Source organism: Cheilinus undulatus, linkage group 18, assembly GCF_018320785.1.
Source record: "Cheilinus undulatus linkage group 18, ASM1832078v1, whole genome shotgun sequence".
NCBI lineage: Eukaryota > Metazoa > Chordata > Actinopteri > Labriformes > Labridae > Cheilinus > Cheilinus undulatus.
The window spans coordinates 18,735,056-18,748,087 of record NC_054882.1 but is presented as its reverse complement, the minus strand read 5'-3'; the positions used below and the strand labels follow the sequence as shown (position 1 = coordinate 18,748,087).

At 42.9% G+C, this 13,032-nt stretch overlaps 1 protein-coding gene across 1 annotated transcript in view; it reads left to right on the top strand.

The window, feature by feature from the left end:
- The window catches only part of si:ch1073-358c10.1 (peptide methionine sulfoxide reductase MsrA), a 68,031-nt gene that overhangs the window by 43,883 nt on the left and 11,116 nt on the right, over nucleotides 1-13,032 (top strand). The window contains 1 exon segment of the mRNA XM_041812171.1: nucleotides 5,630-5,736. Coding sequence (XP_041668105.1) covers nucleotides 5,630-5,736 — 107 coding nt within the window.

Here is a 13,032-nt window from a genome sequence, read left to right as displayed (position 1 = left end):
AAAAGTATTTCATCACACCTGTTAATTACTAAATCCAGTGGTTTCAATCAGACCTGTAGCCACAGGTGTATAAAATCAAGCACCTAGTCATGCAGTCTCCATTTGCAAACATTAGTGATACAAAATGGGTCGTTCTGAAGAGCTCAGTGACTTCAAGTGTAGTACTGTGATAACCTGATGCGCTAGATGGATTTGTTTCACACATCCATCTAGGAAAGCTTAAATAGGAAATGTTTTTAAAAAAAAAAGGCAGAGGCTTTGAAAAATCCTTGGAGTATGACTGGGTGAATGTTCTGTCTGTCACATCTCTACGGGCCAATCAGAGCAACAAAGCATGTGACGTAGCCGCTAGCAAGCTGCGCGTGCGCAGCTACCGAGGAATAACGCAACATGGCGACTGTAGACATGTAACTTCTTGACTTTTGTCGTTTTTGAAAAGAAAACAACTCACTGCTGTTCTTTGTTCTTCTTTTAACAAAGAAATGTCGTCAAGTTCTGATAAAACTGGCGCTTTAGCAGCATCCACGCTTATCTCTTCTTCCATAACTGCACCAGCTCTTGCTGCTGCTTGTTTACGTCATGACTCTGCCGTGCCTGAAAGTACTGCCCCTTGTCGCTGATTGGTCCTGTCACTTTCTAACCGAGCCCAAACGGTTCAGATTGGAGCTTTGCAGGATGGATTCGCCAGTGAAAAACAAGGAAACGGGCGCATCCATCTGCTTTGCAAGGTTAGTACTGTGATGGATGCCACCTTTGCAATAAGACATTTTGAGAAATTTCATCCATGCTGGATATTCCACAATCAGCTGTAAGTGATTTTATTACAAAGTGGAAGCATTTAGGAACAACAGCAACTCAGCCGCAAAACAGAAGACCACGTAAAATTACAGAGTGGGGTCAACAACTGCTAAGGTGCATGGTGCATAAACGTCACCATTGCTGAAGAGTTCTGAACTTCTACTGACATTAACGTAAGCCCAAAAACTGTGCTGCAGGAGCTTCATTGAATAGGTTTCTATGACTGAGCAGCTGCAGCTGCTCCTCACATCACCAAATCTAATGTCAAATGTCGGATGGAGTGGTGTAAAGCACACTAACACTGGACTGTGGAGCAGTGGAAATGTGTTCTGTGGAGTGAACAATTGCACTTCTCTTTTTGGCAGTCAGATAGAGGAGACTGGGTTTGGCAGATGTTGGGAGAACATTACCTGCCTAACTGCATTGTGCTAACTGTGGAGTTTGGTGGAGGATGGATAATGGTATGGGGCTGTGCCCTTATTCCAGTGAAGGCCAGTCTTAATGCTCCAGCATACCAAGACGTTTTGGACAATGCTATGCTTACAACTTTGTGGCAACAGTTTTGGGAAGACCCTTTTCTATTGCAACATGACTGAACCCCAGTGCACAAAGGAAGGACTATAAAGACATGGCCTGTACAGAGCCCTGGCCTCAATCCCATCAAGCACCTTTGGGATGAGTTGGAATGGAGATTGCAAGCCAGGCCTTCTCACATAAATGCTCTACAGAATGAATGGGCACAAATTCCCACAGAAACACTCTAGAATTGTGTTAAAGGCCTTCCAAGTAGAGTGGAGGCTGTAAAGCTACAAAAGGGGGGCCAACTCCCTATTAAAGTACATGCATTTTAGTTCAGTGCCGTTACGGTCCCTGTTGGTGTTATAGTCAGGTGGCCGAATCCTTTTGTCGATATACAGTGCTTAACAAATTTATTAGACCACCTGTCATATTTGTCTCAGAGACCATCCAGCATCATGAAGTGCTTTAATGCAGACTCTTTCATTTTTAGTGAGCTCTCCACGTTTTACCATTTTGAACAGGAATGAGGGATTTCAAACTGAATTCACCCAAATTTGAGCTGGCTCACTGGGCTTCTCTGAGAAGTCAGAAATTAATCAAGCATAACATTAAACCACTAAAACTATTTTTTCTGTTCAGAATGCAAGTAAATAACTGTAATTTGACATATTAATCAAGAAATATTAAATTGCTTTACTATTTTTTCAGTTTTTTTGTAAATCAGTAAATTTGAAAATTCATGGATAATAATAATAATTATATTTTAGCATTAAAAATATCATTTGGGTGAAAGAATTTCTACATATTGGTGTATTAACCATTGCAGAAACATAAAAAATGATTTTGGTAATTACCAATGCTGTTAATTTAGGGCAGCTGTGGCATAAACCTTACTTTGGTTAGGGTTAGGGTGGTCTAATAAATTTGTTAAGCACTTTATATGTATGTCCACAAAGACTTCTTGGTCCTTCATGGTCTTATGCAGGGTTATACGTTATCAAATAATGTGGTTAATCTGTAACTAAATGGAACAATGCATTACCTCATTTAGCACAGGCGAGCAGGGCCAAAGTCTGGTGATGATGCTTTCACAGCATACCCGCAAACAATTTAAAGCAACTTGTTTTCCATTTTGGCAGTTTCTGAGTATTTTTATTACCTCTAGACTAGTTCTTACTTTTATGCTGGTTTCTGCCATCCAGTTGGGCAGTGTTGGATCAGACCTTTCTCATTGAAACACTTGCACAGTTATTCATGGCATGTTGGCATGCAGTACCAATCCTGTGCTTAGTTGCAGCCTGCAAAGCTACTTGCATGACCTTAGACTCTAAATCTTGCTCATATTGTAGCTACAGATCTAGAGATGACAATAGAAGATAGAGATGGAAATGTTTTGAAATGGGCAATGGAGAGAAACGTAAAGAGTTAGATTGTTTTGTGGCTATTTTAATCCAGTAGCCAAATAAGGGCTGCAGTAAAATATTTTCTCTAAATAAAATGCATTGTGTGATTTAAAATATACTTTATAAAAGCTCTGTACTGAGCAGAAGCTCACATTTTGTTCAGTAGGGTAATCTGCACAGCACTCCTTTTTTCCAGAATCATATTTGAACAACTCAAGCATTTAATATTGTTGATGAAATTTTCAGTGAAGCAAATTCTCTGAGGCGTTCAGTGTGTGCCGGAGAGCGGCCGACGTCTGCTTGTCTGCTCTGATTTGAATGAAGACCAGATGAATACTTACAGCCATTACATCTGAACAGACTGTGTCAAAGATGGGTTGTGACACTCTATGATGTAAGGTAACATTTAATCTAAGGAGAACAAGATATGCGGATCACTGACAGGGGGGGTGCCCGCCTGTTTCGGTGCCAGCTGCATATTTATTGAAAATCATTTTTCTCCTACAATATAAATAGAAAACAACATTCAAGATGCTACTAAATATAATGTGGTTGGACAAAATGTGAAACATTGTAAAGCTTGGACGGGCAGCACGCTTTCACATGACCTTAACTCACAAGGAAGTGTGGAAAACAGGCATAACATCTGATTGGTTTATACACACTTCATCACACAAACCTACGACCCAAACTAGGAGTGGGGCAAATACCAATACAGCAACATATTGTTGTCCTCACTCAGGTAACACAATCAATATATTAAAAGTGCCAAATATGCATATTTTATTGGGGAAAAATACAGCACTCTAAATACAACTCCATTTCCAAAAAAGCTGGGGCGCTGTGTAAGATGTAAATAAAAGCAACGATCTGAAAATCTCATTAACCCATAATTTATTCGCCATAGAACATAAACAACATATCAGATGTTCAAATATTTGCTCATTTTGAATTTGATGGCAGCAACACATCTCACAAAAGCAGGGACAGGGCCATGTTTACTGTTGTGTGTCTGTAAATGTGGGAGGAGACCAGTTGCTTTGAATTTGGGAGAGGAATTTTGTTCCATTCTTGCCTGATGTAGAATCAACATGTCCTTATTCTTCTCCGTCAGAATTCATCTTTTGATGCACCAAATGTTTTCTATTGATGAAAGGTCTGGACTGCAGGCAGGCCAGTTCAGCACCTGGACTCTTCTACTGTGAAGCCATGCTGTTGTGATGGATGTGGTATGTGGTTTAGTATTGTCTTGCTAAAATATTGAAGCCTTCCCTAAAATAAATGTTGTCTGGATGGCAGCATATGTTGCTTTAAAACCTCTACACTTTTCAGCATTGATAGTGCCTTTCTAGATGTGTAAGCTGCCCACAGGCAATAATACAACCTCATACCATCAGAGATACAGGCATTTGAAGTGTGCACTGATAGCAACCTGGATGGTTCCTCTCCTCTTTAGTCCACAGGTCACAGCATCCGTGGTTTCCAAAAAGAATTTCAAGTTTTGATTCATCTGACCACAGAACAGTTTTACATTTTGCCTCAGTCCATTTAAAGGAGCTTTGGCCCAGAGAAGACAGCAGCATTTCTGGATTATGTTCACATATGGCTCCTTCTTTGTATGGTACAGCTTTAACTTGCATTTGTGGATGGCACGGCCAACTGTGTTGACAGACAGAATCATGCCTGTTTAAATGTAGTGCCAGCTGAGGGCCCAAACATCACGGGCATTCAATTTTGGCCTTTGGCCTTGTCCCTTGTGCACAGAAATTTCTCCAGAGTCTCTGAATCTTTTGATTGGTATTGTAGACTGTAGATGGTGGGATATTCAAAGTCGTTTATGTTTTATAAACTATTTTTATTAAAATTTTACACAGTGCCCTAACTTCTTGGGAATTTTGGTTGTATAAGCATTCCAACTGTTCCTCTCAACAACTACTTGGAACAATTGCAGGCTGTAAGAAGGCATTATCTCACCAATATGGCTGAAAATAAGCTACAAAGTGAGTAAAGTTGCAGTCTGTGTTGGTCTCCATTGTGCTGACTCTGACTGGGCTTCTTGTAAACAAAGCCCTGCATGTGTTGTGTTATGATGTGATGACTTGTGTAAAAGAGGTAACTGTGCTCAGGCTCACTGAGAATGCTGGCCAGCAGGGGACTTGGAGTTGGGACAACAAGGCCCAGTTTGAGTGCACCCTAAAAGAAGCAAAGCGGCCTCTCCGGTATAGCTGCTCTTTTCCCCTTTATTTCAGTCCACAGTCCTTGACTAATAGTCACTTACTGCCTGTTGTTCAAACGATGTTGCTGTCTGATATCTAAAAGGCAAAGATGTACTCCTTGGAGAGCACACAAGCCGTTGCCCCAGCCCATAACAGAAGGCCAGAGATGGAGATTGGGAAAGATAAATGAAGACATGAATGTTGCTTTTCAGCAAAGATTAGAAACAAAGCCTGAGTGGGTGAGAGAGAAAGACATAGACAGACAGTTTCCCGCCATGCTGTGGTCCACGCATGCCAGATCCTCTCAGCGTTGTAGCCTCTGAAAAGCAGAGAAGTGATGGCAGTTGTTTGGCCTCCTCATCAAGGTACTCCAGACCTGGGCCTCTTCCAAACACAGTGATGTAAAGCTGACGAAAATGTCGACAGTGTCGCACAGATGACAAAGAAGAAGAAGGAGGAAATGCATCCACCTACACAAGCACATACACCTACACACCGCGGGCCTCCCTAATGAAAGCCCCAAAATCTTCTGTGATCTCTGAATTCATTTGGCTTCATGAATTCAAGATGCAGGATGATGACATAATTGTGAAAACCTTTTACATGCAAATGACATTGTGTCTGTGGTGATTGTGGAACTTACGCCTTTTTGTGGGGCATCTTTTTTCCTCTTTGTGTGTTTTTTTTATGCAGGTATGAGGCAGCACGCTGACCAGGGTACTCAGTATCGTTCTGCCATTTACACATCCAACGCCGCTCAGCAGGAGCTTGCATTGAAGAGTAAAGAGGCCTTCCAGCAGGTATACGCACACTCAAACACATACATCACAAGGTTTCATTACAGCTTTTCTCAAGCTTGGTGTTGCAACTAACCAAACCATGTGTGAGGAAGTCGCAGGAGAGCGTCCTTTGAAAATGTGCCTGTATATTTCTTTATATTTGCTGCTCAGTCTTGAAGTGTTACTGGCACAACAAAGTATCACCTTGTTATCAATCGAAGTAGCTTTTTGGCCGTTATGCTGAGCAGAACCAGGTATTTAAATAACAATTCAAAGCCAGTCTCTAGAGTGGTGACCTCTCAGAGTTTGATGCTGTTTAGTTAGGAAAAGCTACCTCTGTTAAGTTGATCTCCCTCTACATCCAGTTGGTGACCCTCTCTAGAGGTCAAGGGGTCAGCAAAACTCATTTCTAAAGCTGTCAGTGGCACACGTGCCGCCCTTTTGTTCCTTCATCCATCCGTCTGTCCATTAGTCCATGCATCCGTCCGTTGATCTCTCCTCTCCCTAAATCGCATTCATGGACAGGCTGGCAGGAGGTAGAGGGGAGCAAATTATCATTGCACGGTTACTTAGGGACCCCCAGAGGTCAGCAGTCATGGTCCGTAGGGCTACTGGGTTGCCACAGCAACAACCTCCCCAACCTTGGCCTTGGGCTGGGGTCAGAGGTGAGAGAGGAGTGGCAGCTGGGACCAGGAAGGTGGTGAATGGAGGGAGGGAGGGAAGAAGAGGAGGGAAATCAGATCAGAGGGATGTGACTGACAGGCAATCAACTGACAGTGACCCCAGAGAGTCACAGAAATGGATGAACCCCACTTTGAAACCAGGATTGTTTTAGCACCAACTGACTACTGTGCAAACTCACAAAAGTTTCCATATGCTTTACCAAGACTTAAAAGTTAAGTTTAAATGTTCAGGGTTTGCAAGTACATAAAATAATCTAACCTTCAACACAATAATTTTAATCTGTATTATTATAAGATTTATTATGGTAGTAGTTGTTGTTTGTGGTTACATTTCAGTAGACGACACTCATGCAGTGGACTTTGAACTCCTCCTTTAGGCAAACAAGATAATATGATAATAACGTCTATGATTGAATAATAACCTTGCAAAGCAGAGCTCTGAAAGCACCTAAATGCACTTTTAGGTGTAAAAGAAAGTCCTCAGTATGTGTGTGTTTTTACCCTATAAATAGCTTTATTTCCTCTGCACATTTGGCTGGTGTTTGTATGATAAAGGTATTGTGTATACAGTGTTGACCAAACATGAACTGCCTTTAGGCATCACACATTAGTAAATTAACCCTTAAGATATCTATTTTTGGAGATTGGTGCCATCCGTGATAAGTAAGTGAGCTGTGTCCACTAGCTCTGCCTCTCTGTCTCTTGCTCACTGATGCAAAGGTTCTCTCTGCACAGAAACTTTTTCTTTATGTATCTCCTGAAAATCCACTTGTTTTTGTGAGACCTCTCCTGTCCTCTCCTGGACACTTCATACCAGTGTCGGCATAGGGCCTCACTTTGGCCAGAGGCAGCTCTGTATATCATTGTCCAGAGTATTTTGGTATGATGAAGCATTAAGATTGGCCCTCACTGGAGATAAAGGGCCTAGCCCAAAACCTGAAAAACAGTCTCATACCATTATTCCTCCTCCACCAAACTTCACAGTTGGCACAATGTCAGTCAGGCAGATAACATTCTCCAAACATCTGCCAAACTCAGACTTGCCCACCTGACTGCCAAACAGAGAAGCATGATTTGTCACTCCACAGAACACATTTCCACAGCTGCACAGTCCAGTGTTGGTGTGTTTTACATCACTCCATTGAATGTTTTGCATTGGATTTGGTGGTGTGAGGCTTGCATGCAGCTGCTTGGCCATAGAAACCCATTCATGAAGCTCCTGTTGCTCCTGTACATTAATGCCAGTGGAAGTTCAGTTGCAGTTGTTGACCCCGGTCTGAGATTTTAGCTTTGTGGCTGAGCTGCTGCTGTTCCTAAATGCTTCAACTTTCTAATAATATCACCCACAGTTGACTGGAATATCCAGTAGGGATGAAATTTTTATGAACCATCTTATTGCAAGGGTTGCATCCATCACAGTGCCATGCTTGATGTCACTGAACTCCTCAGAACCACACATTTTGTATCACAAATATTTTCACATGGAGACTGCACGGCTAGGTGCTTGATTTTATACACCCGTGGCAACAGGTCTGGTTGAAACACCTGGATTCAATAATTAACAGGTGTTATATGTGTCCATATTGTGTATATGCCGTATGTAGGAACGGGAAGTAAAATGTCACAAATGGAGTGATTAAAAGGTCTTGAGAAACTATCCTTAAATGTAGAAGCTATCCTTAAATGTCCTAGAGTATCCATTTTGATTGGCTTAGAGGGTAGATTAACATTTAAATACATTAAAGTATGTCTATGGCAGGCCTGTAAGACATGTAAAAACTGCACTATAATCCTCTTAATCTGTGAAAACAGCCAAGGGTTAAAATGTTATTATCGTATCACCTCCTTGCTAAGGAAAGGCCGAGAACCTTAACCCACTTTACAGCACAGAGTCTTAAAACACACCCATTTGACTTCATATACTGGAGAAACAGCCCTCAGCCCCCCCCCCCATCACTGCTGACACCACCAATCTGTCAACCACTTCACTGGCACCCCAGTTTCATCCGAGGGCCACTGGGACACGCTTCTTCTCAAAGCAGCTGACATGCTCTGAACCAAAATGGCAGCTTCCTGCCCTGAAATGGTTGCCTCTGCCGCATTGATGCTGAGTCTCAAGAACGCCAGGCTCGAAAATGGCATCTCAACAGAGGAAGGGCTCGCCGTGTGAGGTTGTGTGCTAGAGTGTGTGATTTTATCCTAAAAGGCCAAAAACTCTATATCAGGAGAAGTGGGTGCATGTTAGAGTGACACGAGAGAGTGGGTGGAGGCGATCTAAGACGATCAGAGATAAGACAGGCATCACAAAATCCTGATTCCACCCTACTGCCAGCACATGACTCACAAACACTCGCTCGCATGTACGCACAGACTCACACACTCACTCAGAGACATACATTTGGCACATACACGCCCAGCCCGATGAATAATTAACCCATACCAAGAGTCTCTTCTGCAGGGCTTTCAGTTTCTTAACTTCAGCATTGGGGGGGAGGCAGAAAAGCTTGTTTAAGCGCGAGAGCAGAGAGGGGGGAGGAGAGAGTTGGGGGGAGAGAGAGGAGAAGGGGGTTCTCTATAATGAAATTTGAAATTTGCAGAACATCAAAGGCTTCTGTAGCCAAGCCGCTGTGGCAGCAGAGCAGAGAGGAGGAGTGCATCTCTTTCTCTGCCTCTGTCTCCCCCGTCTCTCTCTCTTTCCTTCTCTCCATCCCTCCCTCTCTGCTAAAAATTTGTCTCCCCAGAGCTGGGTGGGGGAGAGGGTGAGAGAGAAGGGATGGGAAGAGTTGATTAGGAGGAGATGGGTGAGAACAGGGGTTCTACATACTTGTGTATCAGGGAGAGCGGGTGCATGTATGAACAATAGGTTTTAGCAAGCCAGCTTGAATATTGCATGTGTACGCGCACATGCATGTGTGCAGGGCCTTGGAGGGGTGACTGTGCCCTCTGATAAGGCATCCTAACTTAATGAGCTTGAAAAGGGGGAAGTATTTAGGGGAAGGGGGGGTGCACAGGGGTTCAAATGATGGTTGAAAAAATGCAGGGGGATCATTTGGGGCTATAAGTCTGGAGGAGAAGCCTAAAGGGTGGTTAAAAGAAGCGCAGCGTGTCACATGAGCTCATGCTCCTTTTTTGGAAAGTCATCAAAAGTCAGATTCAGCCGCCTTTTTCCCAGCTTTACATGGAAGATTTTCTTTATTTTCTCATGCAACCAGGGTAAAATATGACATATAAAACAGATAAATTCTTCATAAATAACTTTTCTTTAATTGCAGGAATCCTCCAAGCAGCTTAAATCTTTAAATACTTTCACTTTTAACAGCAACGGAAGGATCCTCCTTTTTTGTCTTCAGATGTCGAGCTACTTGTTGTCTGCCCTGGAAAGAAAAACAACAACAATAAAAAAATAAAATAAAAAACGCTGGAGCGTTCACCGCCTCGCTGCGAGACAGAAGCTAGTGCATCCTCTCCTCTCTCCTCTCCGAATGTAGGAGTGTTGGCTTCCTCGCTCACAAAATGTAGGAGCGCTTGCTGAAGATTAGAGCCCAGCTAAAATGGATGCCTGACCCCGCACTGAGAAACAGAGCAACAGAGCAGGGCAGGGGTAAAAAAAAAAAAAAAAAAAAAAGGAAAGGTCTCTTGTGTGTGGACAGATACACAGAGGGAGTACAAATCCTTTAGCTCACACATGAAAAATAAAAGCAATTTTTTTGGGCTCTCTAAGGAACAAGAAGCAACACATCCTTTTTTGTTTCAGACTATATTTTATTTTTTTTTTTCTCTTTGTAGTCTCCTTCCCTATGCGTGTCTCTGCACCATCTCGCTGTCTGTCTTCCTCCTTCGTCCTCGTCTCCATCACTCCCCGCTCTGACGCCCCCCCCACCCCACCGAGGTCATTGAGGGCAAGCGTGGTGCCGCGGACTAGTCGATAAGTATCATGTCAGGCTATTTTATGTGTTTGCAGCTGAAGCTACAGTCTCTCTGTTACCAACACTGTACCACAGAGAAGGCAAGCTTCTGCAGCACTCGCGGTGTATTTACATTTTTAAGATGTTGAAGGGCTTTTTGTGCTCGTGCGCTGCTCTTGAGTGAACGTTTTAGTAGGTTTGCATGTTAAAATAAGATCATGAGTTGGTAATATTGGGCAAAGCATTAAATGCATTTGTAATTTTGCATTATAGTGATGTAAATTCTTTAATGGATTAAGCAAAGGTTTTTTTATTATACTCTCATTTAATATTTTCAGCACCATTTTTTTGCAGCCATATTCACAAGTAAAAGATCAATATTTACAAAATGCCCAGTGCACATCATGCAATACATGATACATTTTAAATGTGCAACATTGCATTGCATTAGATTTTTTCTGCAACATTTTTGCAGCCATATTCACATGTAAAAGATCAAAACTCCAAAAATTCAGTGTGCACATAATGCAATGCATTATGCATTTAATGTGCAACATTGCATTGTTAATTAAAGATGAAAAATCCCTTAGAAATATTTGAATTAAATCAAATTTGCATAACTAATGAATTCCTTCTAAATGCATTGCTTTTAATTACTGCCTTATTTGTCACTTTGTTTAAAATAATTCTAAGTTTTCAGAGTTAGAAGAATTTTGCATTTATATTCAAGGGATTTAGGGCCTAATTTTTTCAGTTTTTATGAGGTAAAATACTACAACTCTTTCTCCACCATGTCTACATCATTTGGTTTACATTGTCCACCTTGTAAAACAGCCCATCTAACCAGTGTATTTTGTTATGGTAATGTCTATAAAGCATATTTGAATAGAGATCCAGTCAGAAATGAGGGCATTAATAAAACAACAGAGCAGTGTAGACAGTGAAATGGTAAATAGTGGTGACCACGCACACCAGTCACAGCACAGGAGTGGACTCAGGGATGATTACATAAATCACAGAATTGAGGTCATATCCCTCTTCAAATGTCTCCACCATGAGTCATCGGGTGTCACAAACTCTATGTCAACGTGCGTCTCTTCCCCACCACTCTGCAGCCGAGGGCCTTCTGAGTCCAAAAAAAAGAAAAAGAATAACAACAACAGAGAGACAAGACAGTGGGGTAAGAAGAGAGTGCATTTTTTCCTCCTCCTCCTCCTCCGCATCTTCCTCCTCCACCTCCACCTCCACCCTTTCTCGGGGTGTCACGTCCTATTTGTGTCCTGAGGCCGTCTCTCTGGCGGTGGCGATGGCGAGAGGGGCTCTTTCGCTTGGCTGGAGAGCGGGGAGGACTTGGTAGCACGAAGCGGTGGTCTGTGCTCACATGGGAGAGAGAGAGAGATAGAGAGAGAGAGGAACATGGAGAGAGAGAGAGTCAGAGAGGTAGAGAGAGAGATGCACCCGTTCAGCCATGTCTTTGACAGGGGAGTCTTTCCGACAGGCGTGAAGAAAGGAAGGGCTGACTGGGCTGAGTGAGCTCAGCCCTTGACACACACGAACCACACATGCATGTTTGTGTCGCGAAGATCACTGAATTCTTTCCTTTGCGTTTAACCTTTACATTTTAACCTTAATCTCAACCAAACTACACATCCCAAGCATAAAATCTGTTTTTTTTTTGTTTTTTTTTTTTTGCCTTTTTATGAGCCGGTTCATCGTGAAATAGGAGCTGATTCCACATGTCTGATGTGTTATTTGTTCCCTCCTGCACCAGGCCCAGGTTGTCGGGTATTTGTGACCCCCAGATTGAGTCTTGCACATTTTCATGAAAAGAAATGACATGGCCTCCCATCATTTCTCAACCTCATCTAGATGTTTACATTTTGAATGTCTGGACATCTCTCTCATATATTCTCCCCTCCATCTTTTTACCCTCCTACGCTGCTGCTGCAGTGAGAGAGAGAGAGCGAGTGTGAAGCCACATAAGGTTATACACAGTGGCGTGACGCCATGCATTCTGATTTATAGATCTAAAATGGCCGCCGTGTTGTGACTGCTGTACAGGGCTGGATGGAGAGCGGGGGAGTGGAGCGTGCGGCGTGGTGCTTGTGGAGGGGGTGTATGTTTGCCCAGAATAGCAGACCTTTTCTTGGACATGTTGTTCTGCGCACATGAAGCATCCTCTGCCCTGAAGCGTTTGCTAACACAGTGGTTTGGTGATGATGACTGATTAATTAGGCCATGATGTCCACGGCTTATGTCGGCCGCTTTACCACAGTGTTGCTGGATGCTAGGCAGGGTTGAGAGAACCGGCTCTTCCTGTCAGAGTGCACGCATTTGTGAGGTAAATATTTCCACGCTTGTTGAGGTCAGCGTTGAGCGTTGAGGGCTGTTTAGTTTGAGGATGTTTGGTCGTTCCTGCAGGGAGATTAGAGCCCTCACATTGTAGCAGCAGCCACTGAGGACTTAGAGGTCAGCTGCTGCCTCAGCCTCTCTGTGGGGCGCAGAGCTTTGATTTACTGACTCCACTGCATCACCTCCAGCACACACACACATGCACATATGCACACACACACACAGCTGGTACCACACTGCCTCCATGTGGACAAGATTATAACCTACCCTCCTGCCCTTCACTGACATTAGATTATAGGTGTTCCACTGTCATATAAACATCCTCCTCTTTTTAAAATTGACCTCAGAGCATTAACTGGATCTTGTTGCCAAATATC